The 15,593-nt window shown below is 45.3% G+C and overlaps 1 protein-coding gene across 1 annotated transcript in view; it reads right to left on the bottom strand.

Moving 5' to 3' along the window:
• The window catches only part of Ccbe1 (collagen and calcium binding EGF domains 1), a 234,984-nt gene extending 221,398 nt beyond the window's left edge, over nucleotides 1–13,586 (bottom strand). The window contains exons 1-2 of the mRNA NM_178793.4: nucleotides 13,369–13,586; nucleotides 12,880–12,960 (exon numbers count right to left, since the gene is read on the bottom strand). Of these exons, the coding sequence (NP_848908.1) occupies nucleotides 12,880–12,960; nucleotides 13,369–13,502 (215 nt within the window). The 5' untranslated portion in view covers nucleotides 13,503–13,586. The remainder of the gene's footprint in view (nucleotides 1–12,879; nucleotides 12,961–13,368) is intronic.
• Nucleotides 13,587–15,593: the final 2,007 nt, after the last annotated feature.

Raw genomic sequence — 15,593 nt, forward strand, 5'->3', positions numbered from 1 at the left:
TGCAAGTGGGGTTCTAACATCTGTTTTTGAACAACTTGTCTAACTTAGTTTCTGCCAGAGAGACTGACACCCTGCTTCCAGCATCCTCTCTTCTCCTAAACTCTCTTTAATAGATCATAAAATTTTATTTACAGACACCATGAATAAAATTTCATACATGTATAGTATGTCAGTTTTCATCCGTGTATGCAATGTCACTTCTTTTTGTGGCTACAGCCACTGGTAGGTTGCCCATACCCCACCGGGTGGCCCCACACGCATGCACATAAGAGTCAGCGGTCATTGACCCAGGGGATGAGTGGTAATAATAAAAGAGGACATGAAATTAGGAGGTAGATGGGTAGGAGGAGTTAGAGAGGAGATGGGGGAATATGGTCTCAATACTCTTAAATAACGAGCTCTTGTTTAACTTATGTGTGTGTGTGTGTGTGTGTGTGTGTGTACACACACACACACACACACACACACACCTATGTGAAGGCACCTAAGGAGGCCAGAAGAGGACACTAGATCTCCTACAGCCAGAGCTCTAGATAGCTGTGAGCTGGCAGACATGAGGGATGGGAACTGAACTCAGGTCCTCTGGAAGAGCAGCAAGCACTCTTAACCACTGAGCCATCTCTCCAGTCCCCAAAGCTTTCCATTTTTTATATCATATAGTTTTCCGGGGAATAAAGTTACTACAGTTTTCAGGCACTTAAGAAGATCTTGCAGTCAAGCTTGGTGGTGTATACTAGGGACTCTGAGAGATCGTAAGTTTGAAGTCAGTCTGGGCTACACATGGGCCAACACAACCTACACAGCAAGACTGTTGTCTAAAGAGCACTAGAGAGGGAGATAGCAATATATAAGTGATATAAAAGAAGAGGTGGGGTACTTTGATTGGGGGAAGGAAAGGGAAGAAGGAGAGAAAAATTAGGATGTTTGAAAATGTGTAAGGAATAATATTTTTATTTACCTAAAACTACATATAATACAAATAAATTAAGTATATATAGTTACATATATAATTTATACATATAATACATATATACATATATACAATATATGTATACAAATATATGTACCACAAAATGTGGTACATTTACACAATGGAGTACTACTCAGCTACTAAAAAGAATGAATTTATGAAATTCCTAGGCAAATGGGTGGACCTTGAGGGCATCATCCTGAGTGAGGTAACCCAATCACAAAGGAACTCACACAATATGTACTCACTGATAAGTGGATATTAGCCCAGAAACTTAGGATACCCAAGATATAAGATACAATTTGCTAAATGCATGAAACTCAAGAAGAACGAAGACCAAAGTGTGGACACTTTGCCCCTTCTTAGAATTGGGAACAAAACACCCATGGAAGGAGTTACAGAGACAAAGTTTGGAGCTGAGACGAAAGGATGGACCATCTAGAGACTGCCATATCCGGGGATCCATCCCATAATCAGCTTCCAAACGCTGACACCATTGCACACACTAGCAAGATTATGCTGAAAGGACCCTGATATAGCTGTCTCTTGTGAGACTATGTCGGGGCCTAGCAAACACAGAAGTGGATGCTCACAGTCAGCTATTGGATAGATCACAGGGCTCCCAATGGAGGAGCTAAAGAAAGTACCCAAGGAGCTAAAGGGATCTGCAACCCTATAGGTGGAACAACATTATGAACTAACCAGTACCCCTGAGCTCTTGACTCTAGCTGCATATGTATCAAAAAATGGCCTAGTCAGCCATCACTGGAAAGAGAGGCCCAGTGGACTTTATATGCCCCAGTACAGGGGAATGCCAGGGTCAAGAAGTGGGAGTGAGTGGGTAGGGGAGTGGGGGGGAGGGTATGGGGGACTTTTGGGATAGCATTAGAAATGTAAATGAGGAAAATACCTAATAAAAATATTTTAAAAAACAAATATATGTATTATATATATCCATACATATATACATATATACATATATAATACACACACACATATACATACACAATGCATATATACAAATATATGTATTATATGTATATACATATATAATATATATACATATATGTATTATATGTATAAATTATATATGTAACTATATATACATAATTATTATATATGTATTATATGTAGTTTTAGGTAAATAAAAATATGATTATATATATATATATATATATATATATGCCACTTGCGCTAACAATTCTACCCTCCAGAGCCATAGATTACCTAATAAAAACTTGAGTTTCCAGGCATGAAACACTCCCCCCTTCATATTGCTGGTTGGGGGGGATCAAAGAGACTGCCAAAATGATATTGATTATTGCTTTTGCTCTTGGTGGCCTTTCAGAGATTGAAGATAAGTTCCTATTGCTAAAGACACTAGACCCTTCAGACACAGGACGCAGAAGATCCAAGCTAGATCTGACCTGTGAGGACTAACTTTCATAGACCTAGAAGGAACTATAGAAGCCACCAAGGAGGGAACCAACCAATGACTGTTCCCAGCTCTGAAGCCTATGAACCACAGCAGCCATCAGCATTGGTAAGATACCCCTAAATGTGCAATAGTGGCACTCGCATCTTGATGATAACCAACAGCTGTCTAGTCGGACTTTAAGGCCTCCTCAGCAGGACAGAAACCATCCTGGTAGTAGAAAACGAGCCAATTGCATGTGGTTAATGTGGCTATGGACCTTAGAAGCCAACCTACTACCACCACTTTTCTAGACCAGCATAATTCTTAACTGCACCCCAAATTCTTATCTCTATACCCATGGGTGAGGGTAGCTCTCACCCCTCATCAGAGAATGGTTCCACGTGCAGCGGACAGAGACGGTTACAGAGACCTACGATGGGTCAAAACACAAAGAATCAGTGACTGTGCAGCATCCAGCCTTGGCTGGTCCATCGACAGACAGGTCAATCTCCGCACCTCAGGATCAGGACATGTCTTAGAAGAGAGGATTGTAAGAGCTGGAGGACCAGGATGTCTGCTGTGAAAGAGTCTTCTCGCCATGACAACGGCACCCACTTCTCTATTGTTGTCTAAACAAAACTCTCACAATGACACTAGGACATGCTGGTGTGGGTGTGGGGAACTTCACAAGGACACATTCCTAGATGAAGAGATAGAATCAATGACTGCTTAGGGAGAATCAGTTGTCCCCATAGACAAGTCCCCTGATGGGTTATCCAATCCAACTGGTCAAAACTAAACACATGTGCATACAAGCAACACTAAATGGATCCATTAGTACACACACACACACACACACACACACACACACACAGAGAGAGAGAGAGAGAGAGAGAGAGAATAAAAATGAAGAGGTCATGAGGTCATGAGTTTGAGAGGGTGGGGCGACACAGGAGGAGTTGGATGAATGCTTGGGAAGGGTGGAAATGTTTAAAATTTAGTACTCATGAAATTTTAATGAAAGATACAGTGGCACGCAGGCATAAGGGATCGCAGATCACATAACTTCACATTTGCAGATTCACCAGCCACCTTTCTGACCTTGGCCTGCCTTCTACTGAGGCTCGTTCAGTTAAAACAGGCACATTGCAAGCCTGTAAACTTCCACCTGACTAACATAATTGTCACAAACACTCACACATGAGTGTAGTATGGGTATGATATATTCAATTATTAAATATATAACATATATTTTATATACTATAAACTATATATAGTTTAAATAATTATACAATAGTATATATTTAATAATATGATATATACTATATGGTATAAGTTTATATTATATGTACTATAATTTATTATATAATATATAGTTATATTATATAATATATACTACAGTAAATATATATTATTAAAATATATATTTGTATATATTTTTAAAACCTGGATTTCCATGGTGCCTTTTCTTTTTCCAGCCAAAATTTTAGCCTTTTGCTCTTTGCTGTACAGCTTTATTTTTTATATACATAGCACAAATAAAGGATTCAAATAACTTGAACAAGCCAACCTTATTCCTTCAGATTCTTCTTCTTTCGGAATTTTTTCTTTCATTTCTTCATTCTCCAATCCACCTGCCCTATCCTGTCAGAAGACATTACTACAAAACAGTTGGAATCATTTGAAGGAAAACAACAGTTAAATTCAAAAGTTTTACTGGGGACCAGCAAGATGGCTCAGGGGTAAATATACTTGCCATGGAAGCCCAACTACCTGAGTTCCATCCCTGGGACCTACTTAAAAGTGGAAGGGGAAAGAAGAGAACTGATTCCACAGTTTGCATCACACACACACACATGCATGATAATAAAAGTTAAAGTTTTATTTACATACAGTGTAACTGTAACATGGAATGCTTCTTGCTTTATATGGATCCATATATGATTATGACTTGGGGATCAGCAAGATGACTTGGTAGAAAAAGGTAGGGATACAGATACAGCCAAACACTGGACTGCGCCCAGGGACCCCTATGGAACAGTCAGGGGGAGGACTGAAGGAGCTGAAGGGAATGGCAACTCCATAGGAAGAACAACAATATCAACTAACCAGACTCCCCAGAGCTCCCAGGGACTAAGCCACCACCAAAGAGTATATACATGGGGCAGTCCATGGCTCCTGCTACATGTGTAGCAGAGGACTGGCATCAGTGGGAGGGGAGGCACTTGGTCCTGTGAAGGCTTGATGCCCCAGGGAAGGTGGATGTTAGAGGGGTGAGGTGGGGGAGGAACCCCTTCTTAGAGGCAAAGGCAAGGGGAGATGGGATGAGGATGTTTGTGGAGGGGAGACCGGGAAGGGGGGGGTGACAACATTTGAAATGTAAATAAATAAAATAATCAATAAAAAAAAGAAGAAAGAAAGAAAAGAAATAGGTGCGTATAGCCGAACCTGATGGCTTAAGTTTAATCCCCAAGACCTACAAGGTGAAAGAAAGATAGATTTCCTCTAAGATGCTCTCTATCCTCCATGTGCACACACACACACACACACACACACACACACACACACACATGCACACACACACACATACACAGAGAGAGATTAATATTTTCAAATAAAATTATGATGTAGGACAGCTTTCTGAAAATGACTGGTTTATAGCTATATATATATTATTTAAAACATAACTAGCATTTTTATCTTGAACGTGAAAAGCTTTCTAGAATACAAACTCCAAGGTAACCTATCACGTCTGTGGCAAGGGCACTTCCGATTGGAGCCTATGATTGACATGCAAGTCAATGATGAAGGAGGGCAAACCACCTCCAAAGGTTGCTCAATGACTGTCCTGGCCCTGCCACTTGATTCTGACATATACTTGGACAGTCTATGTGAGAGCTGCCGCTACGGGAAGGTTTGCCACAGAAACACTCAGGAGGAAAGAGGAAGATAGAACAAAATCAAACGAACAAAACCCTCTTGTTTTAAGCCAGCTCGTGATTCTGCGTGGAGCCAAATTCATAGCTGTCTAGCTTGGATTTCACCATAACGAGCAAGGTAACAATGAACTGGTTTGCCCCCAGCTGGACAATTTGCCATCCACCTGTCAGTCATATAGCCCAAAATTAGCCTTCTCATAGTGCTCTAGTGCTCTGGAAGTTCTTGAAATTTTTAGAAGCAAGAAACTTGTGACACATACTAATTTCTGGCAGGACAGGGGGGTGGGGGGGCGGGGCAGGGGGGCGGAGCAATCATTGCCATTCATGTCTTGGCTTGGAGCTACAAGGTTGCTTTATCTCATTGTTGATTTTCTGAACAGATACATCTAGGCTATAAGAAACTTCAAGATCTTAGTCCTGGAAATAAACATTACTCAGATGTGCACCAAAAAATATATATATTTAAAAAAAAAAAACACCCTTTCCCAGAAGATAAATGAGAATCCGCAAATCCCACCAGAACAGAGGTTTGCATCCTCCCTTCAAATGTGTTTTCCCTGCATAGAATCAAGCTTGGTACAATGGAAGCACCCAGTGGGCATGTGCCAACCAAGAGAAAAGTACTAAGACTTTAAAATTAGCTAATAGATCCACGGGAAGGGGGGCTAACTTGGCAGAAGAGGCATTGCAGATGTTATAGCTGTCCGCTTTCTCATCCCCCAAATAAAGAGGGAGACAGTGGGAGAGAATGAGAGCTTTGTTCTCCAGCCTCTAAGCAGGGCGATCACAATGCAGCGGCCGCTCTCATTCATAAAGGCATCCTGGTCCAGCTGAGCAGGAAGCAGAAGATCTGGGGAAGCTGACCACGGCCTTGGACACCGTGAAATGAAAACCTGCTCTTGAGAAAACATAGCAGCTGGGATAAAGAGGGTGCGCTGCCCCCAACTTCACTTAGAAAAAGATGAAGCGATGTTAGCCACAGGAAGCCGGGGAGCAGCCATTCCAGCAACAATCGGTCGTAAGGAGATCGGATCTCCAAGGACACAGCGATGAAAGCAGAGCCGTGGGGCAGGCTAGTCCATCTGTGAGCTGAGAACGTGTGAAAAGTGGTACAAAGTCTGACCTTGGCCACTACTCTCAACTCACCCGGGCCTCCCCTCTTCTGCTACCTGTTCCTGAGCGGAGGAAAAGGATCTCTCTTAAAAACTACCTCCTTGCCCTTCATATCACTGCCGGCATCCTATGTGGAGGAGCCCATGTGTCATTTGGGGGTATAATTTAGGAGAGGAATCACCAGTATCCAGCATATATACCACGCGGGCAAGGACAGAGAAGCAGGCTGGGCTGGGATGCAATGGAGACAGTGGTGTCACTTTAAAGGAGGCATCGAACTCCTTTCTACAGCAGCCTTCCTTTTAGGTTTGATGCAACACACCTATAATTCCAGAACTTGGGAGGTTGAAATGGGAAAATAGTGAGTTCAAGGCCAGCCTGAGCGAAATAATATAGCAAGATCTTCTTTAAAAGATTATTAGATAAAATAAAACACTCCTAATTTTTAGCTTTTATTAATTTTTCTAGTGTGTGTGTGTGTGTGTGTGTGTGTGTGTGTGTGTGTGTGTGTGTGTAGGGCATGTTCGTGCTATAACACATTGTGTGGTTGTCAGAGAATAACTTGCAGGAGTTAGTTCTCACATACTATGTGGGACCAATTGTTGAATTCAGGTAACTAGGGCTGGCAGTAATTATGTCTACCTACTGGGCCATATGTCAGTCCTTGGCTCAGCTTTTAAAGGACACAGGACACATACATGAGTAGCAACAGAAATCCTACAAATGCTTAACACATTTAAATCAAAGTTGCTCTTTTCCTTTTTACATCAACAGTCATTCACTTGGTCACTAAACAAGTGCAAATGGATGGACCACTCTTTTTCAAAATACGGAGCTGACCTGTGAGGTCAAGGCTATGAGAGAACAGAAGGTCCATGACCGTGGAGGGTTGACAGTTATAGACAGCCTCATGCAGGAAGAAAGGGAGAATGTCTTCCCTGTGTATGAGTTAGGCCCTCTCTGCTCTTTACTACTTTGGTCCCATGTCCTCCTTGATAGGGACTCATGATGCTTGTGAAAGCATGCTTCCTGAAACAGGACCCATGTGTCCTGAGCAAGCCACATCCGTTCACAGAGCTCCTTCGTTTCCATAGGCCATGGGATGGAGGTGGTAGCAAAAGCAGAAGAATCCATAAACAAGAAAAATCCAACCGACGAAGGATCTCAAGCCTTATATTTCTGCAGGAACCACCATTTCCAACTCCAGGCGCAAAGCAAACCTCTCTAGTCTTTCAAAATGGAGTCAGCATCCAATTCAACCTGGCTGTGCTGTCCACGACTCTGTAGTCACTTGGAGAAGAAAACCCTGGGTGGTCAGCAGGGGAGACTGCACCATGCAAAGACACTCAGTGCCATTTCCCATGCCACTAGATTGCTGGCCTAACCCTACACTTGGAGAAGCATCCAGAAACAAGGCATGTTGACCAGTAAAGAAACACTACTGCTGTGTCTTAAGTCTAGTTTTACTTTTTAAAACGTATGCTGAGTCCTACCAGAAGCCATAGGTTACCAAATCAAATCCCATTGCCAAGTGTGGGATGCTCCCCAGAGCTGATGGTCGGAAGTATCCTGGCCACACCCCAGAACGATACAGACTCTTATCATTGTTCTTGGTTATCCTCCAGAATATGATAATAAGCCTCAGCTGATGAAGACACCACACATTTTGGTCATAGGACATGAAGAAATCAAAAATTAATAAAAGTGTTATGTGTCTTTTTTTATCTCAATTATGAAATTCACAGAAGTCAGTGGGTGTCCACTGCACAACTTCTGCAAGCTACCCCCATGCCACACCTTGAGGTTCGGGGGTGATACAAAGTGACATTGATTGACCTAGCACTGCCCTCGAATCTTGAACTTCCCAAAGCACAGCACACAAGCTAAGTCATTTACAAAGCTCACAGAAGCTCTAAACATAATTACTAAGACCCTTAGATTCCAATGGAGAAAACGAAACCCTGGATCTTAAGAAGTGGTTCAAGGTCGGAAAAAATTTTAAAGATTCAAAGAGGAGCAATGAGTTTGAAAGCCTGTGCGTTCTGAGATTACTGAAGCTCACAAGGGGAAAGCAGCAGGCAACCTGCCAGAACAAGGCTCTCTGCAGCCTTCCCTCTGCCTTCCCTGAGATGACCTTCAGCCAAACCCCAGGGCTGTCAGTCCCTCGGTGCTAGCCTAATTAAGTGGCCCTCTCGCTCTAAGTAAACACATCTGCAGAAACAGCACATGGACCGCCACGTTCCCACAGGCCACACGGCCACGTGGCTGTACTATCTTGAAGGAAAGTGAAAGTTCCTGCATCCTGTGTCATTTTTTTCCCATGGGAACCTGAGCCACCTTAGGCTAGAGCACTCCCCAGTGGGAGGGCAATGGGTAGACAGGGGGAGGGGTGGGGCATCTGCATCTCTGAACTAAGACCAAAATCACAGGTGGGTTTCTCAGCTCTGCTCTCTAATACAGTCTGTGGTAAAGAGCCACCTTGGGAAACAAAGCCAAGGCCTCCCTCGCCTGAGACATCATTCCTAGCTCCTAGCTCTTTGCCATTTGTATGGCGTGAAGGACACAGATTTGAATTCTGCTGTATAGGCTCCAGTTACAAAGGCTTTTGTCCAAAAGCAAGCCCTTTATTCTTTTATGTGCTAATATCCTCTAGACCGGCTCTAAGTTTTAAATAGATATGTAAGTCTTTGACCCAAGATTCTAAAGAGTTAAAAGCCGATTGTCTTTTACATGTTGACACATCATTTTACCAATGTAAAACACCAGCAAAGAAAGATAAAGTACACGGTTTGAAAAGGAAAATCACCTTGTGGCGGATGGGGCAGGGGGAGAGGGGGAGAAGGTATAATGATGGTTCTAGGTGGGTATAGCCATAATGGCTTTCTGTGCCTTGGCTGTCACGAATCCCTGCTTCAGATATATCATGCCCCGGCTCTGATATCTTAACTACTGGTGAGAGAATGTCCTGTGCTGATTATACTGCTGGGCAAATGTTAGCTTTAGACTCATTAAGCTGTCACTGGCGCTCATGCAGAGAGTGTTTAAACTCTGGGGGCTTGGCAGTACGCACGTTGGCAGCAAAAACTCTCGAGAGTTTTTGGGCCTGAAGAAAGGCTGTACATGCAGGAACCTGTTTCCTAGACGATATGATCATTTAAATTTGACTGTCCAAAAGCAGACCTCAAGGGTAATGGCTCCAAAGGCTAACCAAGATCACCGTGTGTGTTAGCATTCCCCTGGACTGTCGGAAATGTTCAGCCATTTGAGTTTAGCCTTCCTTTTTCCACCCCTGGATCTAGAACATTTGCCCTACCTTATGGGTTCCCCTGAAATAATGAAGGAGCCCAGGTCTTACAAGTCAGACAAACCTGGATTTAAATCATGGTGGTTGTGTGTGTAGCCGTGAGCGCTTGGGCATGATACTCTCCATACCTCTGATTATTAGGTTCCCACTCAGCAAAACTGAGAGACTAGAAAAGCTACAGTTGGCTCTATGCATCAGAGACAATGTAAACAAAGCTCACAGCATAATGCCAAGTCCAGAGTACTTCTGCAAACTATTGTTATTTAGTATCCAGCATCAAGTGCTGAAATACAGAGGAGAGCTGCCTAAACTCAAGTCATAAACCACAAGGCTGTCCAGGACCAAAAAAAAAAAAAAAAAAAACGTCGGTGAACCCATTTCAAATTTCACAGCAACGAATCAGGCTTATCTTGATCCCCTGTTCATTTTACATAGGTTCAGATCTACTCCCCTTACCAACAATGACCTTTTGGAGAAAAAAAAAATCCCTTTCATATGCTAAAAATCATTCACTAGCCATCTGGTATTTTCCCATCTGGTATTTTCCCAGCGTGGAAGCCATTTCTCAAGTGCTTATAGCTTGAGAGAAACCAGGGTGGGGGTATGCTTTCCAGGTGGGGTGGGGGTGGCTCTCCTTTTAGGGTGATGTGCTTTGACTCTTTGATTCAGTTATTGCTGCTTCATAACTGTCATTTTGCTACTGTTATGAATCAAAATGTAAATATCTTTTTGGAGATAGAGGTTTGGCAAGGGGATTGGAACTCACAGAATGAGCACTGCTGGTTTAGACCCTATCTGTGGCTCGAAGGCCCTGCTTTCGACGGGAGCGTTCCATTGACTTCAACACACATCTCATTAAGACACAGATGCAGTTGAAGGGACCTCAGGGCAGTCTGGCAGTCTACCCAGTGTCCAGGCAATGTCATGAGAGTTGGCTGGTAAGACTTGAAAGAGGAAGGACGTATAGGGCCACACCCCAACCTCCCACAGCACGCTGTCATCCTTGAAGCTCAAGAACCAGGTGAGGAAACTTCCAAATGACTTTGATCATAAAGTTCTCTGGCCACAGTGGGAGGTTGGAAGAGGAGGCTAGCATGAATTGGAAGCCAGAGGCCAGCTTAAGCTACAGAGTGAGACCCTGTCTCAAACAGCAAAATAAAATAAAAATAGAAAAAGGCTAACAGAATATGCACAGAACTCTTGACTTCCATAAAGAAATTAATACATTTACAAACTGTGTCAGCCACGCATAGTAGTGGTTTATACCTCGATCCCAGCACTTTGGATGGGCAGAGAGATCCTGAGTTCAAGACTAGACAATGAGGTTCTGTCTCAAAAAACTAAACAATGCTATTCCCATAGTAGGGGACTGATGTCATTTTCTCCAACTGAAACAGCCCTTCTCGTTATACAAACTAAAATTCTTTATTCTTTTCCTTGATAGAACACTGGGTCCAACAGGCCGTTCCATGGGAGAAACTGGTGAGTGAACACATGTGCCAAGACTCGAGTGTTAATGGCTCTGAATGAGATAGGGTAAGAGAGGTACCGTGATACTTTAAGAAACCTGGAAACGCCGGCCAAAGGAGCGGAACTAATAGAATAATCAGACACTGGTGGTTTCTAAAGGCCTGACACGAGCTCTGTAACTGTCACTGATTTATGTGACGTCTGACCTCTAGGGACCGAACAAATGAGCGAACCATCTTAGGAACACACTCCAGGTTAAACTGGAAGCTTTATACAGCAGTGATAGGAAAACAGCATGTCCTAGGAAATACCATGGTCATGTGGATGAAACGCATGACCAGAACCAGGCAAGTGATGCTGCAGCCAGTACTACCAAGCCATGTCACCAGCTGGATGACCTTGCTCACCCAGTGCACCCCCCAAAGTCTCCATCTGCCAGGTGAACAGGCAGGTCCCTCACATCTCAGCCAGCTACTGTTCAACTCTCCCAATCACCCCATGCAGAAGCCGGTAGCCCTCTTTCGGAGCTTCACATAGGTGAAGCAGCTAATGTCAACCAATCCTAGTGGCCAATGGCTGCTCTAAAAGTGCAATACAGCTGAAGGTACTTCTGTAAATCTCACTGACCTGCCCTAGAAAGCATCTCACACACACCCGAGCCTTGGGTGTAAGGAAGAAAGTTTCCTGCACAGAAAGTGTTGTGCTTAGCTGGTTGGCCACAGCATAGTGAAGACCATAGGCTGAGATTTGTTTTATTTTGTAGCACCCAAGTAAGTTCCCAGGCTGCTCTAAGTGTGTTAACCCCATGCCCTGCATAGCATCTTAAAAACTCAGACAAGCAACAATTGTTTAGGGATGTGTGCCACCTCCATCCTGTGGGGGAATGGAGCAGAAGTCCAAAATTCAGTGATTCAAAAACCAAGTCAATTGTTAGCTCCAAAAGGAAACCAAGTCAATTGTTAGCTCCAAAAGGCCGAAGACATGGGACCTTGATCCTCTCCTTTGGGGATTTCATCCATCTGTTTTAACTCCCCTCTTGCACAAGGAATCACCTGCGAAGCCTTTTTAAATGGTGTACCCTGGGCCTGTGCACACGTTTAATTTTAAAAGACCCCAAGTGGCTGCCATTCTTCCAGGTAAACCCGTAATCTTTTCTTAAAGAGATCATGAGTTTCAACAGTTTTGATGTTTGTTTTTACTCGAGGCAACCATCCCATCTACCCACAATCCTCCCGGTTACAAGTTTGCCTACAGAGACCGTGACAGTGGTACACTCTGTCCTAACACAAGGTCAAAACCAAGCCAAGTGCCAAGTATTTCCTTGTTGCTGGCTGTATTTTCAAAACAAAACGCAAATGAGCAGGAAGCCATTACTCTTCACCAAGCTTACACCCACAATCCAATCCGCTCTCATCACCTTGCAAACTTTTTCACTCCAATCTTTACCGTGCAAGCTTTTCCCTGAACGGTATTCTCAAATCTCAAGCACTCGCTGGTTGCAAACTCAGTTGCTCGGCTTTGCTCCCGGCTCATGAGCACAAGTGTTCGCACTACCCAGCAATACCCTGACTCTGGCACACACAACCCTGGCTCCAACAGCGCGCTTCCAAAGCCCTGCTTGACAGCGACGCCTGTCCCTCTAGACTCCGCAGGGCCCCAACTTTACCTGAAGCACGTGGTGAGCTCGCCCGAAGACTTCAGACATGGGTATTTGGTCGTGGTGATCTTGTTTTCAGAGCACACTTCTCTAAGGGAGGAAAAATGTCAGAGAGGAAACTCCGTTAAGGTCAGCGGGAGAGTGAAGAGCAGAACGCGCTGCTGCGTCCAGACGCACGGGCTGCTACTGGTCCCGGGAGGAGACAGGACAGTGTCCCTGCACAGAGCGATCCCACTACCAAGCGACAAGAAAAATCAAAGAAGTCTGCACCCGAGCGCGGCGGGAAAGCAGGACAGAGGGCATCCAGCGTCCCAACTCACAACTGGGAGCGCCGAGGCGGTTCCCGCATGAGATGAAAGTCACCTGGATCAGCTAACCTCTCCGCCAGTGGCTCAGCGCACAGAGATCTGTGGATCCGCCACATGTGATCGTCTGCACCCCGCCAGCCAGTCCTGATCGCACCCAGCTCGTCCTCCCTCTAGGGCAGGTGGCCCTTACCTGTCGCGGTCCTCGGGTTCCTCTCGGTAGGTCCACGTGTGTCCCAGCGCCAGGAGTAGCAGCAGCGGCCCCAGGCTCTTGCCCAGCTGCCTCTTGGCTGCTCCTCCCCGGCTCGGAAGAGGCGGCGGCACCATCGGGGAAGCTCGCGGCTTCTTCTCGGCGCCCGAGCTCTCTCCCTGCGCTGTGCCCAGGGAGGCTCCGCGGCCGCAGCCGCCTTCCCCTCTCGCCAGCAGGGGGCGCCGGAGAGCTGGGGCGTTTGCACCACCTGCGTGCGGCGCTCAAACTTGGGGCCAGAGGGGGTGAACCGAGCTTGTCTAAGGGGGGTCCGCCTTGCGCGGCCGGAGGGAGTATGCTGGAGTCCCGGGAATCTCTTCTGGACGTTCAGGCGTGAGTCACAAACAAGCTGAACTTGACTTCAGGCTGTGCCCTCCTCTCTTCCCTCTTCCTCCCCTGGGAGAGCAGTGCAGAGTTGAGGCAGCCAGGCGCTCCTTTGCATTTTTGCTCCAAGGTCTCAGCCTAGGAGGAGGAGTTGCTGGCTGTCACCAGTGCGAGAGGAGGAGAGGAGCGGGGTTAATAGCTTCCTTCCTGTTGTCAGTTAACTTCCATAACGAAGGGTCAAGCCAATGTTTGCCTTCTTGCGTGCTTTTCCTCTGTCCGGGTTCTCTCAGAATAGGAGGGAGTGAGCAGCGGCTACAGGGGTCTCCTATATCGCCCTTCCAAACGTGGAATAGCCTAACCAAGAAATCGTGGTCAATCTTCATCCCCTTTTAGAGGGAATTCGGTCGTTTCACTCGTCCACAATCCTTAGTGCGGCGATTTTCTTGGTAAGTGCAGTTCAGGTCAAGTAAGAAGCTCCCAGCTAAGGGTTTTGAACACAGATGCCTGTACCTAACTGGTACCTTGTAAGGGTATTGGCTAGGTTCGTTTTCCCAGCCCGTTCAGGACCGAACAAGGCAGGAAGAGACGTGGGCGCAGCAGGCAGCGATCACTGTACAAAGGAAGAAGCACTCACTCACGCACCGCAGAGGGCCGACTCCCCACAAGTGCAGATTGTCAGACCCTCTAGGATGGGGGGGGGGGGAGTCTTGTCTTCCTCCCATCATTTCTGATTGGTCGACCTAAGGGAGGAGGGGTCCACAGACTTATGGTTTCATCCAAACTGGAGCATGCCCAGGTGAGCCAGAAGGGCATCCTTTCCATAGTAGGGGTGGATCTTAATTCTGGGTAATGAAGAAGCCAGGAATTTGCCATCTGGTTGCTTACCTGAGGTCTCTTTCCCTATCTGTCTGCCTGCCTGCCAGGATGTCTGTCTGCTTTGCTTTTCTGGCCTTTCCCTTGCATCTGAAAATACCTTGGGGAAACCATTGAAGACACCCGGGTCCGGGCTTCGGGGGAAGTCACCTGGCACTTCATGGGAGACACAGAAGATGTGCAAATCACAGGACCATCCATCAGCTAGTTCATGACGCCCTGTTTACCATAACACTAAAAAGAAAGGGACCCCTTTCTTTTGTTTTAAGGTTGTTGCGATGTACTCTCCAGTTCTTGTCAGAGAGAAATTCATAACAGAAATGTGAACCAAGAGGCCAAGAAAGTCACAGCCCCCCAAAATAAGAAAAGCAAGAGGTTAGATGAGGAATGACCAACATTAATCGGTCCTGCAGCTCAGGCTACAAGGAGAAGGGACCCTCAGGTGTGCCCATTGGTCAAGTAAGTAGGTATTTTTGAGTTATGTAGTAGTCTGGTCTGCTGAGAAATATCACATATAGCACTTACACACTGTCATTTTAGTAGCAGTGACATCTGGCTTCCTCTGTTGAATGTTTTGTGTCCCTCAAGGGCTTCACCAGTCAGAGTCTTATCTGAGCCTCACAATAACATCCTTATACATCATGCTTGCCACTTTATCCAGGTAGGTTTTTTTTTTTCCTACCAAACATTCACAGACGTCAAGAACATGAAGCACCCTTGACAGTAAAATTCTGTGGTACTGCTGGTTCACAGACACGAGCATTCTCAGATGACCATTCTGGGGGCCACTGGTGCATCCTGTAGAACTTGCGAGTAACTTCCATGGGATCACTACCTGGATTCAAATGCAGGTAGTCATTTGGAGGTGAGTGGTCCCTGTTAACGTTGTGAAACCCCTGCTTTCTGATCTGTACATGGATGAGCTGCAGGAGTCTATCTTTAGAGGTATTATGACGAAGTGAGTCATGTAAAAT

The sequence above is a fragment of the Mus musculus genome, chromosome 18 (assembly GCF_000001635.26).
Source record: "Mus musculus strain C57BL/6J chromosome 18, GRCm38.p6 C57BL/6J".
Taxonomy (NCBI): domain Eukaryota; kingdom Metazoa; phylum Chordata; class Mammalia; order Rodentia; family Muridae; genus Mus; species Mus musculus.